We start from the raw sequence: 24,571 nt of genomic DNA on the forward strand, positions 1-24,571 counted from the left end.
TGATACTTCTGGGGGACCACCAGCTGCCTCCTGATCCCACAGGACTCCACTTCCCCTGGGGGAGCCCATTCTCGGTACAGGAACCCCTTCTCCCACAGGAACCTCTCCTGGCAATCTCTCCTCATGGTCCGTCCCACACTGAGGTCAGACAGGTCCCTGAGCTTCCGCAAGGAGGGATCTTTCTGCAACTCGGCTTGGAACTCAGTGGCTGGGGAAGGGATGGGGACCGGTTCCCTCTCATTAGCCGGGTCTGAGGCCACAGCCTCTCTGAGCCGTGCCCCTCGGCGCTCCCTCCCCACCAGGGTAAGGTCCTGTGCCTCCAGTGTGGTACCCTCCCCAAGGTCAGGGTGCAGTGCCCCTTGCTGGCTCTGGCTACGGGTCACAACCAGGGCAGTCTGGGGGTTGCTTGGCCAGTCCTCTAGGTCCCCCCCATCAAAACCTCAGTGGGCAAATGGTGGTGCACCCCCCACATCCTTGGGGCCCTCCTTGGCCCCCCCATTTCAGGTGTACCCTTGCCACAGGCACCTTGAATGGGGTCCCGCCCACCCCCATCAGGGTCAGGTAGGTGTTGGGCACCACCCGATCTGGGGCCGCCACCTCGGGCCAGGCCAGCATCACCTCCACGGCCATATCCCAGTATCCATTGACCTTCCTCCCATCCACCTCCAGGGGAACAAGGCACTCTCTCTGGAGGGACAGCCCCGCGCCCACCCTGTAAACCGAGAACCCTGAGTCCAGAGCATCCAGCTCTCTGGAGGAGCTGGCCTGGGGTACTCTTCCCTCCTGAGCAGGTGGTAAGCTGGCAGCCCCCCTTGCCTGGGCCGTCTGCCCCTCGTCCAGCTGGGTCCCTACCCAGTTAACCCTGGGTAAGTTGGGTCTGCTCAGTCTGTCCCTGAGCCTGGGGCACTGGGTCCGTACGTGGCCTCTCTGGCCACAGTGATAGCAGCTCCTGTCACGTTGGTCCCCTCGAGCGGGTCGGATGGTCCTGAAGCCAGGCGTTCCCCTTGGGAGGGGGTTCTCCATACTTCCCCTCTGGGAGGTCCCATGCTGACTCTCTCTCTGCATCGTGGGCGGCCTGTTCTTTTGGGACTCCTCCCTGCTACCCCCGACCGACTGTTCACAAACTCGTCAGCCAGCTGCCCTGTATGCTGTGGGTTCTCTCACTTTTTGTCCACCAACCATAGCCTCAGGTCGGAAGGGCACTGTTCATACAGTTGCTCCAGTACAATTAGGTCAAGCAGGTCCTCTTTAGCTTGGGCCCCAGCTGTCCACTTGCGGCCATATCCCTGCATTCGGTTGACCAGTTGTAGGTATGTGACCTCAGGCGTTTTACGCTGACTCCGGAACCTTTTCCGATACATCTCGGGGGTCAGCCCAAACTCACGGAGCAGGGCCTTTTTGAACAGTTCGTAGTCCCCTGCCTCCACAACTTTGGGGTCCAGTAAGGGGTGAGAAACTGGAGCCTGTCTGCAGGGTCAATCCTGTGCATCTAGCAGGCATTCTCAAAGGCCGTCAGGAAGCTATCTATGTCCTCCCCCGCCTTACGCTGGGCCAGGAAGCACTTATCAAAGCTCCTTGCAGTCTTGGGTCCCCCCTCACTCACCGCAGCTCTCCTCCTGCTGATGCTGACGTTGCCTCTCCTTCTCCTCCTGCTCATGCTGACGCTGCTTTTCATGATCCTCCAGCTCCCTCGTTTTCATCTCCCTCTCCCATTCCAGCCACCTCCGCTCCAGGGATGGGGAGCTCCGCCGGGAGGATCCCCTGCTGGCTGCCGGGGTCAGGGTGCCCTCGGTACTCACTGGGCTTCCCCCAACCCCTCCCCTAGGCATAGGTAGGAAGGGTGTCGGGATGTTCTCGTCAGCAGTCTGACCCCTCCCAGCCTGGTCAGGCCCCAGGGCCCATGCTGCGTCCACCGGGCGGCTTCCCTCAGGGACAGGGATCGGGTCATCCAAGCGATCCTTCTCCTCTAACTGGGCGAACAGTTATCTCCCTACTGGCCACTCGCAGGCCTGTGCAGCTTTCCATGGTTTCCAGGAAGAACCCCTAGTGTGCCAGTCCTTCTTGAGGTCACCACCTCTTTGCCAGGGTCGAGCTGCAGACTCCTCCGCCCCTGGGACCGCTCGCTGCAATCCCCCAGGGGACCCTGTTACTGCAAAAGTCCTTCTCTTTGGTCACATACTCCCAGGGGTTAACCGCCCCCTGAAACCGTCTCTCTCTGAATCTTCAACACGCCTGGTCCCCGTCAATCCCCCTTCGTTTTATTGTTCCCCAGTCACTTACTGCAGGAAGTGCTGTTCATGGGGTGCAGTACATCCCGCCACTACCACCAGTTGTCACGGAGTGTGCAGGATTCTGGGGCCTGCACCCCTCTTCCTGGGATTCACTGTGACTCTCAGCCAGCCAGTAAAATGGAAGGTTTATTGGACAACAGGAACACAGTCTAAAACAGAGCTTGTGGGTACAACCAGGACCCCTCAGTCAAGTCCTTCTGCGGGGCAGAGAGCTTAGACCCCAGCCCTGGGGTTCCCTGCGTTCCATCACCCAGCACCAAACTGAAACCAAAACCCCCCCAGCAGGCTCTCTCCTGCAGCCTTTGTCCAGTTTCCCGGGAGGAGGTGTTACCTCCCCCTCCCCCTCCTGGCTCAGGTTACAGGCTCTCAGCTCTCCCATCCCCAGTGAAACTCCCCTGCCACATTCCCAGGTCAACACTCCCCGCTGCCTGCTGCGTCACAGCAAGACATGCCAACTCTGTGAGAAATGACACCCACAAAAATGATACCTTACCACAAAATTGCTGATTTTCCCATCACTCTCACAGCAATCCAGCCAACTGTAACATGAGGCCAGCAATAAGAGAATGTCATGGCCATTAGAGTCTGCTACCTTACATTTCCTCTTGCAGTTTTAATTGGAAGGTGGTGTGCCTCACTGCCAGGCCTAAACTTAAGCCTGAAGCTACTGTGTGTAGTATTGCTGTGTGTTGTTAAGGAGCAGCTGACATCTACTTCAGAGGTCACTGCATTTTGGAGATGGGAATAGGAGCCATATTTTGATCTCAGTTACACTTCTGGAGTTCCCCCTAACTTCAATGGAATTGTACCTGCTTGCACCAGCATTGCAAGTGACTCTCACCTTGTATTTGCATTCCTAGGGGGTTGAGAGGTTGTATATGTCTTCAAGGGCAGGTGCTCCCACCAAGGCTCACCACTGAGCTATCATTGTGGTTAGCTTTATGGAAGCCATGATCACTATAATGCCCGCTGCAAAGACCCGTTAGTGACAATGCATTGTAGTACAGGTTTGTACCAAGGTGTGAAAGAACCACTGGACCTGTCCCTGAAAATACCACTAGATTGGTACCATTGTGTTAAAAATTGTCAACCACTGCTTTCTGCTTTCCATTTATTGGGATCACATTGTCATTGCTGGTGATTTTTTTTCCAGTGCAACTCTGTAGTGGACTCAAGGAAGATATTTAAGAATTTAGCATGTGAACACAACAATATCTGGTGACGTTCAGCTGGGTGATGATGTTCCAAGAACTACTCAAGGGCAAACAATAAATGTTTTAAGAAAAGGTGGGAACCAGAAAGTCCATTTCTGTTCCCGTCCAGTGTATTACAGGAGGAGGATGGGGAAGGTGCGGTTACTGACAGGCACTGAAATTGCACTCTGGAGAGATCCGCGGGATATCTGTGCAGTTGGAGAATAGTTAGAGAAGAACCAGGGATGTGTGGTTGAGTTGCTGGAATGTTGAGGGCTCCCAGTCCCCATAGGAAGTACCCATTGGCATGCCCAATTCAGATGTGCCCAATTCAGTGCCCTGATTTGACATGAAAAACAGGCACCTGGCCACGCCAGCGTCCTGCTCCTCATCACATCTCCAGGCAGCAGGCCTTGACCAGTCAGATCTGAAGGTTCCAGGATACGTGTTCCAAAGCTGCCTTCCTGGCTGGTGATGTGGCCAACCCCCGTGCCATGTTCTGCCTTGGCTATATGCTCCTGCTCTGCCCCCTGCACCTGGCAGACCACTGGGGGCCCTGTTCATTTGTTCAGTTTTAAAATCCCCCACCTCCTTTCCTGCCTCCAGGCTACAGCTGAGATGCTCCACCCCCAACAGGCTGGGATCGCATCACAGGGGTGGCAAAGGGAAGGGCTACTGAAAAAGGGGCAAACGAGACCAGATGTCTTTGGAGGGGCATGTTCTCATTTGAAGTTGCCACCCCTTAAAGCAACAAGGCAGATGGCACCCCTTTGCTGCCATGGGACATGGCCACTTCCCTTTGAAATGCTGCCATTCCATGGGCTCTGCAAATCAACACCCCTTGTACTGGGGGCAACACCTGTGAGGCCTTTTCCATATCAGGTACACTTAGCAAGTCAGCCCCAGTGGTGAGCACGGCTCAGGCAGCACCTGCTAACCTGCGTGCGGTGCTCAGAGCTGGTATGGGTGCAGCCCCGGCTGTCACCTGTCTACTAAACCTGCCACACCCAAAGGGGGGTTAGGTATGGGGGCTGCCCTCTTGGCCAATACTGGGGACTGAACCAGGGACCTAACAGCCAACAGCCCAAGTCTCTACAGTGCAAGCTAAGAGCTGGCCCAGCCCCATTCCCTCTGCAGATCGGGAGGCATAGCACACACTGACTGGGGGCTAACACCTGCTGCCAGCGGAACGGCGCTAGTGACAAGAACGAGCAGCTTCTGCCACTGCACAAGTGGCCCTGGCTGCAAGGATCTGGAGCCCAGTAGCTTCAAACGAGTTCTTGCAGACATGAGGAATGGCAGCCAGGGCAAAGGGCCCTCATGGCCATGTGCTGCTGCTGCTCCCATCACTCATACTAGCCGAGCACCTCACCTTGCAGGGCTAAGTCTAGCCTGGTGGGCCATTCCAGGGGTCAGAATCATCCCTGGTGAAACTCTGCTGAAGTCAATGGGGCTACCCCAGGGATGAATTTGGCCCGTGATGTTTTGCTTCTCTACTCAGGACTCCCTAGGGGGCATAGGCCAACAAAGCATAAAAGAAGTGGACCACAGGTAAAGAGAATGTCAACCTCCATGAACATCACACGCTTGGAGGCTGAAACTGATCCAGATTGATCATTCAGGCATAGCTGATGTGCTATACAGTGGGCAGCATTCCATCATCACAGCCAAGGAGGGAGAAGGCGGGGAAGGGAAGATACAATAAGCTCAACACCAGCTGCCATCTAACTGTGCTTAGAACACTACAGAAGTGATCATACAAGGGACCAGCAAAAATCAGCTGCTGAAAACATGCTGAAAGCCAAGCTGAACCGCCTTAGGGAGAGAAACGTACAGATGGTCATTTAAGATGGGGAGGAGATAGGGTTGGGGAGGGGGGGGGGTTACCTGTTGGGGCAGGGATTTATGTGCTGGTGTTCTGGACCAGATTCAAAGTCCCCAAACCCCAGTGCCCTGTGATAGCACCCATAGCTGGCGCTTCTCCAAGCTTTGATCTGGGCTTCACAGACCGGATCCTAACACTTGGCCAAGCATATCCCTGAGCGCTGCCTGGCACAGGTATTTTCCATGGCCATCCAGTCTGCAGTAACAGCACTTGGGGGTTGAGCATCAAGCATTTAATAAAGATCTCCAGTAGACCCCTAGGAGAGGTCTGGTTTTGGTGGGGGGTGGGAAAAGGAGGGGAGACCAGACAGAACATTCACAGTCTTTCCCCAGCACTGCCAATAAGTCCATCTTGCAGAAGGTGTTAGGGCAGAGGATCGAGCATTTGGTGCCTCTTGATATGTGTTGTGTGGTCTGGTGAAGTCTTCTGTGTGGGAGAAGAGAATGAACATCAGGGGATATTCCTGGAAGCTTAATTCATCTGTCTCCCACTTCCTTTCAGCCCTTACATTCCTCTGTGCTGGCAGAGTCCTTTGTGTCCAGTGCCCCAATCTCGTGGTTCCCAGGGTGTGCCCTGTGTGCTAGCCCTGACGCTACCAGGTTCTGTGACTGGTGCTCTACCACTCTCTCCTCCCAAAGCTTTAACAAGGAGATTCTGCGCTGGACCCTGTATGCCGTTCAGTAATATGTTCGCCCACCTGCCATGCTGAAAACCCCATGCCTGTGGTCTAGAGCAGGCCATGGTGGATGACTGTCCACCCAGCTGAATGGGCAGGGGTAGGTTCTACTCAGTCTTACCCCAATCAACAAATGCAGCCACCCTACAAGATTGGGAAGTCACAAGTCTGACAACAGCCCCCCCGTGATATGAGGAGAAGTCAAAGGGCTTAGGTAAAGAGGGCCCTGGCCAACCAGTTGTGATGGAGCCTAAGGGGGTGTGTGTGTGTGTGTAGGGGCGGGGGAGGGGGCTAAGAGACTGCTGCAGTCCAGAGAGCACATGGGTGGGTCAGGGAACAGAGGGTAGCCCCGTCCCAACCCTGCACACTGCAGGGACACGGGTGACTAAGAAATTCATTGTGACCAGCTGTTCAGGCACCAAAATTTAGACCAATGATCTGCCTCTGTGGTGCAGATGGGTGGAGTCAACCCAACAGTCCTTCCCACAGCAGAGGACTGGCTGGCTATGAGGATCCACTCTCTTTCCTGCTCTTCTTCCACCTCTGCTTGCTCTGCCTGGTTCTCCTCTTCCTCCCCTCTCCTCCTGGGAGTGTGTGGAGGGGGTGTGATACTGAGGTAGTGTAACCCACACACCTCCTGCGTGTGGTGTTCTGTTCCATCTAGTGGCACCAAGACCACTTAGAGAGACAGATAAAATGAGTCTGCTCTACAGCCTTCACTAAGAGCCAGCTGGCTTTTAGCTCATGTGGAAGAGGCTCCAGAGGTTCCTGGTTCAATCCCGCCTGCCGACGACCGGGGTCTGTCGACATTATACTAGCACAAACCACAGAGACTTTCAGCCTGGATATTCTTGTGGGGAGGGGAGGTCCCTTGAGCAGCTTCTGTGCCCTAGAAAGAGTGCTGAGCCCTTACACAGTCCCCTATCCTGGCCATCAATCTTTGGCTAAGAAAAACTAGATGGACAATTTTAGAGACCAGTAACGCAGCTCTTACACCAGCCACATGGACAGTGGCCATGGCAGGAGGGTGAACAGCTGAGTATGAGAGGAGTCAGACCGTAGCTGGGTGAGCCCAGCTTGTGGCTTGGCAGGCATAGCAGGCATGTTACTGACCAGTGAGAAATCATGCAGGATGGTGCTGGATGAGCGCCCAAAGCCATGCTCTTGCTCCAGGAGCTGGGTGCTGAGATCCTGCTTCTCCCGCCCCCATTTCCTTGCAGACTCCTCCAGCTGCGAGGGAGAGAACAGATACTCAGAGCACTATGGTAGTGCTGCCCTGCTTGCCCTCTCACCCTGGGTTTGCTCTTGAAGGCAGTGGTGGTGCATGGCACCACCACTCTGCTCACGGACACATGGGAAATTGACTTGTGCAACTCAGACTGCTCACCTGTGGCTTCCCCATCCAAGCCACACATTCCCCAGCTGGCTGCCTCCCATAACCTATACCCAGCCATACACAGCAAAGCGCTGCTGGAATTAGGGGAAGCTTGGAGAATATGAAACATGGCACCTGGACAACTGGGTCTTTGAGGCCACACCCAAGGTGTTCCTTTGAGGTCCATTTCCCCTCACTAGTGCTGATTTGGGGACCTGTTAGACTCATGCTGCAGCCTCCTTCAGGGGCTTATTTGTGGGAAAGCCTGTGAAAATGCTCAATGCCAGGGAGGCTGGTGGGCAAAGGAGCTTTTGGACACATCTGCTTTAAGGCCTTGAGTCTGCTTTTCTGAGCTCTCCATGGGCTGGGCCTAGGCTATGTCAGAAATTGATGCCTCTCCTTCCACGTTGTTCTCTCGAGCGATGATGAGACTCAAGGGGAAGACTAGTTTGAGATTGATCTTTTCAGCAGCCAGTGCTTGACTGTGGAACTCCCGTCCACAAGAGTTACAACTGACCAGCAACTGATCACCTTCCAGGCCAATTGCAAGAGTCAGCTCTTCACCAGCCAATAAACCATAACAAGTCCTACCCTCCTCTGGGAAAGGAGCAGAGATGAGACAATGCTTTGTCTGCATCTAGCCCCTAATCCACCTGTGATCATGTATATAGATACCTCGAAGGAAACACCAGATCCAGGGGGCACACCAAGGGGTGAGTCAGGTTGTCAGAGTTCATTCTCATTCATGCCACAGGACCATGCAATGGGTGGAGATTGGGGATGGGATGTGTGTACTGGGGGGATGACCATGAGAAAGGGCATGACAATTACCTGGCTTTCCAGGACACGAATGCGACCTTGCGCCTTCTCCACCTTGGCCAGCAAAGACAGTTTCTCTGAGTTGGTGGAGAACATGTCCTGCAAACAGGTAATACAGCCAGCAAGTGAGATTTAGAGACTCTAGCCCTCCATCCCCTTCCCATCATGACACAGGCTGCCAGTGACCCCTTTCCCCCCACCATTCCATGGAATTCAGATAATGGGAGTGCTGATGCGGGGGGTGGGGAGGAGGTTGGGGTTGGGGGGCAAAAAGCCAGTGAGAGAGGAGCTGAACAGACCTTGGATCTGTGGAGGCTGTGATGAAGGCAGCTCTTTAAATACAATATAATATTGCATTGCAGTAGTGGCTAGAGGCTCCAATCAAAGGTCAAGGCCCCATTGTGCCAGGTGCTGTACAAACTTGTCAGCAGAAACAGTCCCTGTCCCAAAGCGTTTACAACCTGATTATGACACTGCACCCCATATTCTTCAGAGTGATATTATGATAGGATTATGACATAATTATGATGCAGTTTGTACAAGATAAGTCATGTGAGATGTCATTGGAAAAGTTTTGATTTGCTGAATATGATTATCCTATTTGTATGCATGTATCATTTTTGTATCTAAAGTTATGAATATTATCTATGTATCTGTATTTCAAATGTAGTTACACCTGGGTAAAGCCCACTACACAAGATACGTTCAGTCTAGATAGCTGGTTGGGAAGGGCCTAGTCAGGGCAAAGAGCCATTAGGGAGAACAATAGGCTTTAGGAGAAGCTTATCTCCCACCTGGTGAGCCTTCCTGAGAACTCCACAGACAACCTGTGAGTGATGGCTGCTATGACTCTACAAGGACATGTGACCAGGCCACATGATGCTGGATTCCATCTTGGGATGTCAGTACTTTTCCACAGATTGGTCTGGGAACCAAGCTTTGGAACAAAGGGTTCCCGCCATATGCAAAAGCTGTATAAGGCAGGGAGTGACATCATCAGGGTAGGGTTCATCACTTCCCACACAAGAAGACTCCTGGAAACAGCTAAGGAACAAAGACTGAACTGGAGGAAAGTGCTGGACCCAGGTGAAAGGGATTTCTAGCCAGTGTATGAAGTCCTGAGAAACCCAAGTTGTAAAGCTAATGCAGCTTGTGCCTTAAGAATCTGTAGCCTGCTCGTACCATCAATTAGGGTCAGAATCTGTTATTCATAGCCAATCTATTTAGTATATTAAGTTTAGTTTGCATTTTTTGTTTATTTGCTAGGTAATCTGCTTTGATCTGTTTGCTATCCCTTATAATCACTTAAAATCTATTTTTTGTAGTTAATAAACTTGTTTTATGTTTTAATCCAAAGCAGTGAGCTTTGACTGGAGTGCTTGGGGAAAATCTTTGCTTGGTTACTACAAGTGTCCATTGTTCTCTTCACATTGAGGGAGAGGTGGACTGGGTATTAAACCCATATACTGGCCAGATTTGACCAGGGCAGGATGGTACTGGGAAGCCGGAGGTTAGAGAGCCTGCGTATAACTGCAGCTGGGTGTGTCCCTACCTAAGTTTCCTCTGAGCTGTGCGGCTGCACAGCAGCCTACTAAGTGCCACACAAGCGTTCAGGGCTGCTGTGGTGCCCCTCCCCCAACCTCAACAGAGCCCAGCCCCAGATCTGCCAAAGCTGGGGAAGAGGCCCCCCCTTCCCTGCCCCCAACCCAGCCCCAGCCCAGACCTGCCATGGCCGGGAGAAAGGCAGGTCCAGCCCTGGAGCTGCCACGGTGTGGAGAGGTGAACCTTCCCCGCACCCCAAACTTCTCATCCCTGGACCCACCCCAGAGCCCGCACCCCCAGCCAGAGCCTTCGTATTGGCGCATATAACAAAATTCATTCCGCACATGTGTGGGAAAAATTAGATGGAACACTGGTGTATGAATGCTGGTGAAAGTGCAGGTTGGAGGGCTTTGCAGATTCTCACAGCAGTACAGTGTGAGAGGGAGCCCAGGCTGGTGGGTCAGGGGGGTTCAATGTTACCTCAGTTCCAGATGGCACGCCGGGGGGAACCCGTCACACTGATAAAGCAACTGAACGGCCAGCCACAATATCCTGCACATGAAGTGAATCACTCCCACTGGCTAACAGGGGACCCTCCCCATGGCATGGCCCCAAGGTGACCCATCTCACCGGCAAGGCTTGCTGCTGCAGGATGATGGGAGAAGAGCGGTAGCGGGCTCTGCCCAGCTCCTCCCGCAGTCTCATGTTCTCGGCTAGCAGGGTGGAGTAGAACTCCTTGGAGAAGCTATCAGCTGGGGGAGAAGAGCAGAGAAGCCACTCAGACCTCTGCTCGGCTCCATACCCTCCAGCAATTTCACTACCCACCCCCTTCCAGGGAGAGGGCAGGTCATTTCACCTCCCCTTTGCCCCTGACAGCCTACCATACTGGAATCAGAACCTGGGGGCTTTAGGCTTCCTTGACTGGGGGCTCTGCTTTTCCCTTCCACAGGGCCAGACATCACGTGGAGTAGCAACTTACTCCACAAGTAGCCCCATTGGTTGGTGCTGCCCAACATGAGTAAGGGAGGGGGCAGGGTATGGCCCTGAATGATGAGCCTCTCTGCTGGGTCCCTATGAGCTTCTCCCACCTGCCTCTCATGTGGCCAGTTGAGCTGTAACTTGGGCCATTCCCTCCCCTCCTGCATCACTCAGGAGCTACCTGGCTCCCAGATAAAACAGAGCCCAGCCCAGCCCCTGGCTCTCACACAAAAAGAGAGGGGGGCATTTACCCAACGGTTGCTCACAGGTCCTAGCGGCCTCTGGCACCTTCTCCTCCAGCATGCGCTCCATCTTCTCAATCACCTTTGGAAGGCAGAAATTCAGTGGAGAGGGGAGCTCCCATCATGGCCCCCTGAAGGCCCACATAACCCTTACAGCAGCAGGGTGCTGCAGAGAGCTGAGACCTTGGCTAGACTAGATTTGGGGCATGTTGTTAGCACATGATCACTAACAGGGTCTAAACATCTAGTCTGCAGAGGGTACATTGCCCTTAACTCATGCTAAACAAGCTGAGGTGAAGCCCAGAGGTTGGCATGTTAAAGGCGGTGTGGCCTTAGCAGCACTAGACTTTTAAAACATGTGAGTCACGCATGCTAACGCCACAACCCTAGTCTGGACAAGGCCTAGCTCTGCAATGCTGTTGCTGGCCTTCCCTCATGCTCAGTTTGCTGCACTGCTCCCCAGCTGGAGGGGACTGTGTATGGGCCACAGACAATGAACCTCATGTCCTTTAAGGGTGTGTCCACACTGCACATGGGCAGGTCTACATTTAAAATGTGACAGCGGCACAGAGGAGACGCTGCTATGCTGACGGGAGAGCGTCTCCTATCAGCGTAGTTAATCCATTTCCCCAAGAGGCGGTAGTTATGTGGGTGGGAAAAACTCTCCTGTTGACATAGTGTGCTCTCTATGCCAGGAGTTAGGTCGGTCTAACCGGATCACTCAGGGGTGTGGATTTTTCACACCCCAGAGTGACATAGTTATACCAATGTATGTTTGTAGTGTAGACCTGGCCTCAGCTTTTAGGCAAAGCTCTACTTCTGTCCATACACAATTCAGTCTGACTCAGGTCACCAAGCACTCAGGAGTCACAGGACTCAGGTCTTAGGACCCTGCTGGGGTGTGGATCAGAGCCTGAGTCCTGCTATGACTCGGGCTCAAACCCTGTCATTTTGCAGCTGTGAATGCAGCTCAAGCTGCAGATCCAAGTCAGAGGGTCTGTGTAGTGCAGTATGGATGTGTTAGCATGGCCGTGAGACCAGCAGTTGTAAAGCCAGATTTACAATGCAGTGTGTATGCTCAAGCGTGAGCTTGAAACACCAAGTCTGCAAGCCTGGTTCCACAGATCTGGTCTTAGAGTGCAGTGCAGACAACCCTAAGAGACGAGGACCTACAGGGATTGGGCAAAGGGACTGTTAGTCTAGGCAGGAATGCACTTCTAGAGCAAATCTGCAGTCTGGGGATATGGGGGATCGCTGCTACTCAGATCCCAGGATTCCCAAGGCTGTCCAGACTGTAGGCTTTGAAAAGCTGAGTGGCTGATCTGCAGAGCTAGCATTAATTACTGTCACCACGCTCCATACCAGAGACTCAGTGAAAGCATCTGCATCCCAAAGTTCTGGGCTGGGTGACCCACAGGACTTCAAGATCCCATTCTCTGGTGCATGAGAGAGTTCACGGTGCTAAGCAGATGCCCTGCAGTTGCAGCGCCTATTTCCATGCCAGGTTCCAACACAAGAGCCTGAAAAGCCAAGCACTTAATGCAGAATGTTGGCTCATTATGGTGCAGTTGGTTGTAGCGATCCATCCAATACCTTCTGTGTAACACAATGTGCACCTATGCCCTGCCACCAGGAAATGGGTGACAAAGAGGGAGCAGATGGAGGCAGGAAGATCCCGCCCTGCTAGTGAGACTATGGGGCCCCGATCCTGTGTGCCTGGGTTGTGCTAACAAACACGACCTGATGGGTTTGCTTTGCTGTGGCTTGTTGCAAGGTCTCCCTGTAGGGAGTGCACTATGAGCACAGGGCATGTTGCCCCAGCATGGAAGAGGGGCAAAGCACTGTGGGACACCCAGCTGGGTGCCCTCCCCTAACCCTCCCATGCACCTGTGCTCTGCTCACCCTCTCCTGCTGCTGCACAGTGTCTTCCAGGGCTTTCATCTTGGTGATTTTCTCCTGGTACTTCCTCAGCACCATCTGCTGCTGCTGATGGGCTCGTTGCAGCTTCACCAGATCCTTCTCCCGGTCGTTCTTCTGGTGGGCGAGAAGGGAGGGAAACCATCAGATCCCTCGGGGAGGGAATCAGAATGCACAGGGGATTCTTTACGGAGGTGGATGGACACAGGCAGACCTGTGGTTCTCTCTGGCTCCTAATAGTCGCTGATCAGGCTGAGGAACCATGGCAGGGTGTGACTCGAATTGAGCTGCCAAAGCTACTGGAGTTCACCTGTTACTCCATGTTACTCCACTCTCCTCCCTTGGTCAATCAGGGTGGCTGCAGGGCTAGGAGAGGAGGGTAATCAGCAGAGAACTCAAACTACAGCCCCAGTCTCCAGGAGCTTAGTGAGACTGTCCAGGGGTCTTGGAATATTTGCTTCTCCAGATGGCTCCCACAGCTCCAAGCTGCTTGCCCCCAGTGAGGGCCTCCCGGGCACCAGGCTGCCCTCTCTGAGCCTGTGTTAATTTCCACCTGTAACCAGGAACGTGCTGCTCCTAGCGTGCAGCTCTAAAGAGTGGTGGCCTCCTTTCTCCTCTGGAGGGGAAGACCCCCAGCATGGGATAGCAGGAGAAAGGCAGAGGGTGTTGGCTGTGCAGCACAGCTGACTTTCACCCTTAGCCTGGCCTCTTGCTCCGCAGGCTGGGGCTGGGGAGCAACCTCTGATGTCCCACGTGCTGAGCCCTGTCTCCTCTGTCAAACTCCCTTCTTGCATGCAGCCTTCTTCAGAGCTCCCCTCACTAGGGACAGCCCAGATCCTTGTGCTTGTGCCCTGGGCATCATATCTGTTTGAATTAGACCATGAGGCCCTCAGGACAGGAGCTGTGTACACTCACGGGTCCCTCTATGGAATAATGACCAAGCAGGCCAAAGCCATCGGCACAGTTACCCGGATCAGCTCATTCTGCAGCTGTTGCACCCGGTCCTTCATCCTGCTCATCTCCACTGTCCCAGCAGCCAGTTTGCGCTTGAGGGCCACTGCAAGAGACCACACAGCCTGGTCAGTGGCACGGGGGCATGTCTGAGGGATACAAGCAGCTTCCAGGACTCCCAGGGAATAGGGGACACAGCTATGGGGCAGGTCTATTCACCAAGGCCAACAGCGCCCAATCAGATTGTTAGATCCACAAATTCAAATACAAATTAAACTGGATGGTGAGGACTGAGGAGCATCTGCCAAGAGAGAGAGTCCCAGAGGAGAGGGCAGGGACAGGAATAACAGGGACTGGGGGTCACTGACACCGTGCCTGCCTCTAGCCAAGGCTATTAACCTTTCACTTTCCCACTCCCTGTAATACCACAGTCAGAGACACTCCTCACTCTTCCTCATGGCGGCCTCCTCCTTCCTTCGCTCTCTACTGGGCCATGCAGAGGTGGGGGTGGGAAGTGCGTACTTTACCTATCCTGTCGACTGTCTCCGCCTTGGTCATGACGTCCACGTCCACGTCGTTCAGCAATGTGCGGCCCACTTCCTCGTGCATGCTCAGATTGCGGTGTAGGGTGCTGTTCTCTGCCTCCAGGCTGGCAACACGCCTGCGCAGAGACAGGATATCGTCTGCCATCTTCTTCATGGCCACACAGTAATTATCCAGCTCCTGTTGGCCACAGGAGTTACAGCTTGTTACAGCTTGCACTGTTACCTGTTACAGCTTGCACAACCTCAACTTAGAGACATATGCTTAGCCAGGTCCCTTCTTCTTCCTTCCACCCACCCACCTCAATGACCAAAGGTGCTGGCCAAAGGCTCCTGCCACGGGGGACCAGACTGAGCAAGAGCCTGGGTGGGGATGGGTGAACTGCAAAAGACATGGATGAGCTGCGGAAAGTTTCCCACCCAATCTTTATAGGACACAATCGCCATAGTTTTCAGGTGTTCAGGCATGCACCATAATGTACTGAACTTATATAGCACTCTTCATCCATAGATCTCAAAGCACTTTAGGAGCGTGGGTAAATATTACTGACCTCATGTTACAGATGGGGAAGAAGGGAGAGGAAATGACTCACCAAAGGTCACTACATTAGTGGCAGAGTTAAGACTACAGCCCAAATCTCTTGCATCTTAGTCATCTGCCTTAACAACTAGACCACACTGTCCCCTGCTTATCTGAGATTCTTGGAAATCTCAAGCCACTGTCACAGTAGGTTTACATCACCTCCTGCCTCTGTTGGGGCTGGAAAGACCATGGAAACATTGTCTTGTGCTATCTCAGCAGTCGGGTTTCTGATCACAGGTGGAATGGGAAAGTTTGGGGTGAAACTTCTGGTCCATTCTTGTTTGGTTTCAGCAGCTCAGCAGGGTCAATTTTTCTTCCCTTGTTTTAAGCATTGTGTCCATCTAGTGCTGGAGGTGGGGGTGGAGGTGGATGAGGGGGGCTAGATTGACAACTCCAGGGACCTGAATCCTATTTCTTTGCCCAACAAAGTGACAAACTTCCCCAGCGCCACATGTGTGCCTCCATGCTGACCTTGAGGGACGACCTCTAGGGCTGAGAGGGGAGATCACGCCTCATGACCTAGGCTGTCCCTGGTCTCTCTGCAGAGGCTGCCAACCAGAACGCCAGCTAGCATCAGCTATAACAACAGGCTTGTGATGTAGCATCTATCTACTAGGCCAGAGGTGGGCAACCTATGGCCCGTGGGCCACATCTGGCCCGCGGGACCATCCTGCCCAGCCCCTGAGCTCCTGGCCCAAGAGGCTAGCCCCTGGACCCTCTCCTGCTGTACCCCCTCCTCCGCAGCCACGCCGCCGCGCGGGCAGCACTCTGAGCAGCATGGTAAGGGGTCTGGGGCCAGGGGGTTGGATAAGTGGCAGGAGGTCCTGGGGGGCAGTCAGGGAGCAGGGGGCGGTTGGATAGGGGGTGGGGTCCTGGGGGGGATGGTTAGGGGTGGGAAGTCCCGGGAGGGGGTGGTCAGGGGATGGGAAACAGGAGGCAGTTAGATAGGGCAGAGGTCCTGGCAGGGGCGGGAGCAGTGGGGGTTAGATAGGGGGTGGAGTCTGGGGGGGCGGTTAAGGGCAGGGGTCCTGGGAGGGGGCTGTCAGGGGACAAGGAGTGGGGGGGGGGTTGGATGGATGGAGGTTTTTGAGGGGGGTGGGAAGTGGGAGGGGGCAGATAGGGGGCGGGGGCCAGGCTGTTTGGGGAGGCACAGCCTTTCCTACCTGGCCCTCCATACAGTTTCGCACCCCAGTGTGGCCCTCGGGTCAAAAAGTTTGCCCACCCCTGCACTAGGCCCTGGACTGAGGGCATCAAACCCATTTCACTCAGGGCCACCAGACAGCCAACCGTAGTTGAGAGAGTGACCCCGAGGCAACAGGCTCCGTATCTCATTAGCAGAGCCCAGAGTCAAGCAGTTTTCTTCCCATCTCTACTTCGTAAGATCTTCTCATTTCACACCATCCCTCAAGCACTGGCCCCCATCTGCCCCCATTCATATACTCCTCCCTTCCCATTTCAGGTGGCTGCCACCTTCCCCCATCTGCATCCTCCTCCTTTGCCATCCCAGGTAACTACCACCTTCCCCCAAGTGTATCCTCCCTTCCCATCCTGGGTGTCCACCACATGCCCCTGTCCATATCCTCCTCCCTTCCCATCCCTACATTGGCAGGTCACAGTGGTCCCATCATGGTGTGTTCTGCACCCAAAACAAGCATCACTGCTCTGTCTGTTAACTGACCAGGACTAACCAAGGAGCAGTTGACATAGGAGCTGCATTCCAAGATTTACCCACTACCCATCTTCACCCCTTTCAGAAGGGCCCCTGTGCTTCCCCAATATGGCCTCTGGCAGACATTTCTGGCACGCCAGGCCTCAGCTCATCTGTCCCACATTAACCACTGAGTGATGGAACCAGCTCTGGAAACACGTCAATTCTTTCATTCTTAAAGCTCTCATCATGGCAGCAGTGATGTTCTCAGGGTAGAATTCCTCACCTAGAAGGTTACTGAAGAGGCCTTGGAACAAGAATTACCACCCAGCTGCATTGGGCAGCAGCACACCATATGCTCCCTCCTGTGTTCCCCTTATCTCCACAACATCACTAGTCCTTCCTAGATCCATCTGTGCAGACCTGGGGAGAGGGCAGCAAATGGGACCAAACATCGCTCCACCACAGTGCAAACAGGACCAAATGGCACTTTGTAAATCAGCTGATAATTCCTATCCAACATCCAGAGTTCTGAACACAGCACATCAGTTATACCTGGTTTGTCAATATCACTCTCTCCTACCCAAGCCTTCTTGGGCTGCTCTGATGAGCCAGGAGATTTACCGCCCTATTCAACACACCCTATAGATGATTTGCCTCCCCACAGGCAAAAAGATCACATGCCAAAATAGGCCCTGTTAAGGGATGCTCCAGCTCTCTTAGGGGCCCTCTTTTAAGTATTTTATGGGGAGAAGGTTTCTGATAGGTTCTTTCATTTAGCAGCCAAAAGCATAACGTGATCCAATGGCCGGAAGCTGAAGCTGGACAAATTCAGATGAGAAATAAGATGCACTGAAAGTCACTAAGCACTGGAACAATATGCTGATGGATGTGTTGGACTGCCCACCACTTGGAGCCTCTAAATCCAGGCGAAGTGTGCTTCAGCTCAAACACAGGTTATTGGCTAAGCTACCTGTGAATTTTTCGACTAGACTAGACATTTTTGGTCAGAGAATACCAATTAGTCAAAACCAGACCTTTTGCAGAAAGTTTGGATTAAATTTTCATCGGGAAGGTGCCTCTGGTCTAGGATGGAATTTCTGGTAAAAATGAGGGTCGGAGTCATTCCAGACCAGCCAATCCCAGTGGCTAGGGCAGTCAGCAGCATGTGGGTCAAGTCCCTATTCTACCTCATGCAGAGCAGGGATTTGCTCCCAGCATATCCTAGGGCTGCTACTTTCACATAGATCTCCATTTTGTTCCAATGCAAAATGAAAAAAAATTTGCAAACCTTGAAATTTTTCACACATCCTTGTTTTCCATCCAGTCCTAGTTACAGGGTTTGGTGCAGGACTCGCTGGAGTAGGTTCCCTGGCCTATGCTATTCAGGAAGTCAGAGGAGATGATCATAATGGTCCCTTCTGACCTTAAAACTTATTAATAATATTTCTAAAGGGGTGTGTGTGAACATTACTATCACCATTTTAGAGGCGGAGAGACTGAGGCACCAAGGGATTAACCATGGCTTGCCCAAGATCAATGGCAGAGCTAGGGACAGCATCTAAAAAGCCTGACTCCTAATCCATTGCTCTACCTACTAGACCACATTGCTCCTCCTCCCCCCATCTGCCTGCCCTATGTTATAGGAATGAATTCCCTACACACCAATCCAACTAACAGTCAGTGAAGATCCTGAGAGAGGAATAAACCAGTGGAAAGGGAGCAGGGAATCATTACGGCAAAATGAGGGCATGGAAACAGACTGGATTTATCAATGCACGCTTTCCTGAGGGACTGGAGCTGAAGAGATCTCGCTCCCGCTGGCATAACTCCAGCTAAGCCACTGGTGTTTCATATGGGCGAGAACAGCCTTTGGCCTGTTGTGTTTCTCTAAGAAGAGTCCCACTGAGTGAAGAGCTCTACCTCTCCCCCTGCAAGGCCCCCAGCCTGCTGTGCATGGAAGCACTCAGAAGACAAACAGGAAGATGATAACGTTGCCATGGTTTGGAGTTCGGGCCCAGGGGCAAGGGCACACTCCAGAGCCCTATCTCAGGAATGGATGAAACAAAAACAACAGCCAGCTGCATTAGCCAAGAGCAGCGTGTGCTCTGGCCAAGGTTAGAGCTGGGGAGAGCACAGGCTCAGGGAGTCCACTGCCACAGCACACACAGCTGCAGGCTGCAGTGAGGCAGAGAGGTTGATTGCTGCCTGGCATTCCAGATCTAACAGTGCTACCAAACATACAGAACATAGCTGCTGGGCCTCCCGGAGATCCAGCTGGGCCTAGGTACAGCACACTTCTGGTCTGTCAAGGCTCCCTGCTACGTACAGGTAGACCATACCTGAGCTGCCACACTTCGTTGACATGGTCTGAGTCTTGGTCACCTTTCTGCTGATGAACGTGTCAGCTGCATTCAGGCAGATCACACCTGCCATGCTGTGTCCATACATGCCCAGGGACAATGTACCTGATCTGTTGATGAACATGCCAGCTGCGTAGTAGGTCTCTTATCCATCCTATTGGGAGCCAACACACTCCCATACACAAAATATGACCCCAGACTTCAAGGAGCCCTTGGGTGACTGCCTTTCTGGCTGATGAGTGGTTTGACCTTGTGACCTAAGCAAGAGGCGCCTCAGCCTACAGGCTAAATCTGCTGCTGCAGTACAAGTCAAGCAACAGCACACTGCTCCCGAGACACCTACATTTAGTGTCAGCTCAGTGCAGCTTTTCAGGCACATCTCTTGGCTCTTCTGCCACCCTTCAGGGAGGCATCAGACATGCCACAGGGCACACAGGTTGTGGGAGAAAATGCAGCAGGAATAACAAGGAAATAAAACAAATTCAGATCCTTTCAAACATCTGCCTCAGAGGCAACACTATTCTGAACAGAATTCCAATAGAACAGGAGCTAACAATGGGGTGATATGTACTCTGCACACTGGATGGCTTCTGACACTGCACCCAGCAGTTGCTAGTAAAAGGGCAGTAACTGCTAAGGGTTCCCACAGCTCTTTTCTACTTTAAGTAGAAGGAAAGACTGTGGCCACTCTGATGCTGCAGTGCTAGGAACGGCTGGCAAATGCTGATTTGTCCCTTGAGCCCTTTGTCTCCCCATATCCTCTGGAGCTCTCACGATGGTTGAGGGGCAGCTGCTTGACCATGAGCCACCAGAAATGGGAAAACCCTTGGAGTAAGTTAAAATGACTGGACAATGAAGTTTGAGCTATGGCCAGTATATCCCACTGTCATGCACTTCCTTGTTCCACAGCACACGAGCTTTCTATTCTTAACATCAACTCTGGCTGATATCAGCTACATACTGGCAGTGCTAAAGGGCATGCAGCAAAATCCTTCTCTCCTAATGGGAGAGGTAAGATCTCGCCCAGTGTAAACCAAGAGTAACTCAATTAAGAATCAGGCCCCAGAGGTGTCCATCTTCAGAGAGTGAGAGACAGAGCCCATGTAACTTGAGAAGCAGCTTCCTGAATCTCAATCCTCTCTCTTATTCCCTGGCAAAGTGACAGATACACGGGTGGAGTGGTAAATAATCACAGGTGTTCATAGATTCTAAGGCCCTAAGGGACTACTGTGATTATCTAGTCTGCCCTCCTGTATAAGACCGTCCAGAGAACTGCCCCAAAGTAATCCCTTCTGAACTAGAGCATGTCTTTAAAGAACCCATTCAATCTTAATAAGTTGTTCTGGTGGTTAATTATCCTCAGTGTTAAAAATTTACACCTGATTTCCAATCTGAATTTGTCTTAGCTTCAACTTCCAGCCAGGGATCAGTCAGTTCTATAGACTAATCTGCATCATTTGGTAAGGGCTGCTCATTTGAACACCATATGTTTTAACACAGCCAAATACAAAGTCATACTTTTAGAAACAAAGACTGAAGGTCACATTTAGAAGATGGGTGACTGTATCCTGGAACATTGTGACTCTGAAAAGCATTTGGGGGCATGGTAGACAGCCAACCGAACATGAGCTCTCAGTGAAATGTTGTGGCTAAGAGGGCAAACATGATTCTTGGCTGTATATGCAGGGACATATCAAGTAGGAGTATGAAGCTGGAATTACCTCTGTGTATTGCATTAGTGAGCCCATTACTGGAGACTGTGTCCAGTTCTGGTGTCCACACTTCAAAAAGGATGTTGAAAAATTGGAAAGGGCTCAGAAGAGAGCTACAAGAAAGATTCAAAGTCTGGAAACCCTGCTATAGAATGAGAGCCTCAAGAAGCTCAATCTATTTAGTTTATCCAAGAGAAGGTTAACAGATGACTTGAGCACAGTCTACCTCCATGGTGAAGAGATTAACTTGGCAGGAAAAGACATAATGAGATCCAATGGTTGGAAGCTAAAGAGAGACAAATTCAGACTAGGGTGCACATTTTTAACAGTGAGGGTGATTAACCATGTGAGGCATTCTCCATCGCCTGCAGTCCTTAAAGCTAGACTGGATCTCTTTCTAAAAGAGATGCTATAGCTCCAATTGAAGTCATGGGTTTGATGCAGAAATTACTGGGTGAGGTTATGTGGCCTGTGTTATGCAGGAAGCCAGAGTCGATTATCATAATGACTTTAAAATCTATGAAGCTATAACCTTGGCAGGCCATTGTATTTGCTCCAGTTAAATAGTTTGTGGCACTGATGGAATAAGGTGAGGAGACAACATGTTGTGCCAGACATACAAGCAGATGCCTTTACAGGAGAAAGCAGTCACGTCTGATTTGAAAGGGGGTCAGCCCCTCCAGCAACTGCCACAACTGTATTGCTCGGGGCCTTGGGCAGAGACAGCCATGACAGAGCTGTCTGTGCGCCAGTACTGATGGCCTTCGGGAGAGCTGTGCATGGCTCGGAGCCTTGAGGAGACCTGCTTGTTTTTAAACAGGGGAGACTATCAGCTGGAAATTGCACAAGTCTCATTTCTCCACTTCAGTGGGGTGCCAGCCTTGCCGGTGTGCATCACGCACTGCGGGTGATTAGCACCCAGTCAGATGGATTAGCCATTCTGGGACCCATGTGCCAAAGGAGCCCCAATATTGCAACTCCCACCCTGCCACACATGCTGTCCTCCCAGGGCATTCCTTATGGGAAAGCCATATAGACTTTTGTGAAAGTAGAATGAATTAAGAATGAATTATATTGAAATTATAATTCATTAAAGAAATGCTACTTGAAGGGTTTGTTGAAATACAGTTGTCAGGAAGAGAAACATTAGGGAGTGTGAGACAAGGGGTCCTCAAACTAATTAACTTAGAGCTCCTACTGAGCTAGGAGATTGGTAAACGTTAGTATGCAAATAAGATATGTATGTATATTTGTCAGTTTCTGCTTTCTTTTGTCTCTTATGTTAAATTGGCTTTGGCTTAGCTGTATAAATAAGTTATCTTGAACCTCAGAGAAGGGCTCACATCTGGGTGCATTAGCAAGGTGCTTTGCTAATAAACAGAGTGGCCTAACAAATGATGTGAGTCCTGAATCTGACTTTGACAATTTGGAGGTTCCACTGAGATGGCAACCATCTTCACTGGGGCCGTGTGACTCCTGACCGTTCTTAGGATGGCCGTGGCAGGCTGGCACCTGGGCATTTGACCCGAGCGATCCTCCACCAGAACGGAAGGGTGCATGACCACAGTGAAGTCTACGCCATCGAACCTGTTGGTTCCCACTCTGTTCTGGTAGGGATCCCGGGATCTGACATCAGGAATCTGGTCAGGTAATTATTTCTGTGTTTTGTCTGGACTGAGGACTGTCTTGTCTCTGTATCTATCCTTCCTCCCTGTGGTGTGTTTGAGTCTGGGCACCGTCTCCGTCTGGGGATCGGCTGACCAAAGGGTTCCTGTCCCCACGATCTGAGTGAGTGAAATCTGCGCAATTGCAGCCGCACCGTGCCTTGGGTAAAACCCTTGGTGTGAAAGCAAGGGCGATTGAGGGAGTAGCCTATGGGCTACTTTTGTGTGTTGCACCGGGCATCGCTCTGACAAACCCAACTTTCCTTCTTGTGTGATTGGTGTGTAAAGTCCTCCTGTATGGGTAACCAGACGTCTAAGTCGGGACAGTTCCCTAAAGGAACACCGGCTCAGTTTATGTATTTTAGGAAGAGTCCGGACTCCTGTAAATTTCTGGAAAAATGGTCTAGGCTAAGGGGGTCAGGTAGAGTGACTACTACCAGCACTACGCTTCTGTCCCCAGAAGCCTTTACAGCTATTCTGAGGGAAAATGGGCCCTTTTCCCACAGAAATGGTCTATAAGGGACTGCTGCAGGCGGCAGGCAGAGAGAGAATCTGATCAAAATTGTTTGACTATTGGGTAATGTAATCAAAATCACTAAAGGATGTAAGGGTGTTCTACTGGAACTTAACTGCCTCAAATGTATTAAGGGAATGTAAGATGAAAAAAAAACAAAAACAGAGCAGTGTGGAAGGGATGTTAAGGGAAAGAAAATGTGTATGTATCTGTCTGTGTGTGTGTAAATATGTAAAGTTCTAAGGACCAGATGGTTGTTTTTGTTTTAAATAATGCCACTAAATATCCATTTGACTCTTTAATTCAAAGTTGCAAAACTGACAGACCTTTTTGCTAGACACAGGTAATTAGTTGTTTGGCTTTGGGATTTGGCATTTAACCCTTAAAAGGTAACTCAATGCTTTACAAAATTTAAAATGTTTTTAAGTTGTGACTGCAGCAGGGCAGTCAAAATCAGGAGAATAAAAAAAAATTCTGGATTCTTTTTGTTTGTTTGTTTTTGTAACAAAATAGCAGATGAGAGTTGCAGTAAATAAATAAATAAATAAATAAATAAAAGACAGTGCCCTTCTGAAGCAACAGCAGGGGTGAAGAGCACAAAACAAACAAACAAACAAACAAAAAAACAATGTTAGAAACACTGAGTCTTAAAATGGCTCTGAGTCATCAGACTGTCACTTTGATAAAGGTACATGAAAACTCTGTAAGCAAAAAAAAAAAGAAATAGTTACACCTTATGTAAAAATGGATATGGATAATGTTATAGAAGTTAAACTATGGAAGGAATGTGCATTTGCCCCAGAACATGTGCAGGGTATATTGTAGAAGGGGCAAAAGAAATGCAAACATACCATGCTACTTAATTAAAATGCTATTAGGGCTCCAAAGGGAGCCACAATAGGTTGGGTTTTCTTTTTCAGATTGCTGTGTGTTTTGGAAGCAGAAGTTAAAAGTAATCAAAACTCTGGTGAAAGTTGATTGTGTCCCTTTTAAGATAGAGTCTCTGAGCTGCTGATGGCTTTAAATCCAAAAGCAGGAAGTGTCTGTGAAAATGCAAATTACCTAAATGATAAAGGAAGGAAAGAACTAGCAGCACAAAGGAGCTGCAGATAAAGGACACACCTGGTCAGCAAACAAATTGTCTAAATAAAAGGCATGGTATAACAAGATAATTTTTAATAAATTTAAAGATAATAAGTATCCCTGTAACAACGTATAGTGTGTATGATTTTTGGAAAAACCCTTTAAGGTCGTATGGTAATGATGCTTCTCAGTTATTACCTGTAAATAAAACTTAAAGCTTAACACAGCAGGAAAAACATTATAAACTTGGTCTGCTGTATAAGAAGGAAAACTCAGGGATTTAATGACTAAACAGTGGGTTAATTTCCCCATAACCCTTAAAAGATAAAAGCCATTGAAACCTGGCCTGCCTATAGAATAAAAACAGGAAAATGTGGGGGGCAATTCCTCTGTTTTTCCTGCAATTAGCAAGGAAATTTGTAAAAGAAAGTGGTATTATTATTAATCAATAATCTGTCCCCACCAGGGGGGTGGAAATTGTTTCTTTTGTTTTTAGACTCTACAAGCAAGCTGGCGCCAGCGGAAGAATAGTTCAGAATACCATGGATCTGTGTTTTGTGTTGTTTGTCTGTGGTGTTTGTCTTGTTGCTAGC

At 51.0% G+C, this 24,571-nt stretch overlaps 1 protein-coding gene across 3 annotated transcripts in view; it reads right to left on the reverse strand.

The window, feature by feature from the left end:
- Positions 1–1,180: 1,180 nt before the first annotated feature.
- LOC140918498 (coiled-coil domain-containing protein 33) overlaps positions 1,181–24,571 on the reverse strand; it is a 66,560-nt gene continuing 43,169 nt past the window's right edge. The window contains exons 4-11 of one of the 3 annotated variants that reach the window (XM_073363067.2): positions 14,397–14,530; positions 13,887–13,975; positions 12,904–13,035; positions 11,011–11,083; positions 10,412–10,533; positions 8,252–8,338; positions 7,159–7,275; positions 1,181–5,795 (exon numbers count right to left, since the gene is read on the reverse strand). In XM_073363067.2, the coding sequence (XP_073219168.1) occupies positions 5,733–5,795; positions 7,159–7,275; positions 8,252–8,338; positions 10,412–10,533; positions 11,011–11,083; positions 12,904–13,035; positions 13,887–13,975; positions 14,397–14,530 (817 nt within the window). In that variant the 3' untranslated portion in view covers positions 1,181–5,732. Of the gene's footprint in view, positions 5,796–7,158; positions 7,276–8,251; positions 8,339–10,411; positions 10,534–11,010; positions 11,084–12,903; positions 13,036–13,886; positions 13,976–14,396; positions 14,593–24,571 lie in introns of all 3 variants that reach the window. The other 2 variants (XM_073363064.2, XM_073363068.2) reach the window with 2 other exon arrangements.

This window comes from Lepidochelys kempii, chromosome 10 (assembly GCF_965140285.1).
Source record: "Lepidochelys kempii isolate rLepKem1 chromosome 10, rLepKem1.hap1, whole genome shotgun sequence".
Classification (NCBI taxonomy): Eukaryota; Metazoa; Chordata; order Testudines; family Cheloniidae; genus Lepidochelys; species Lepidochelys kempii.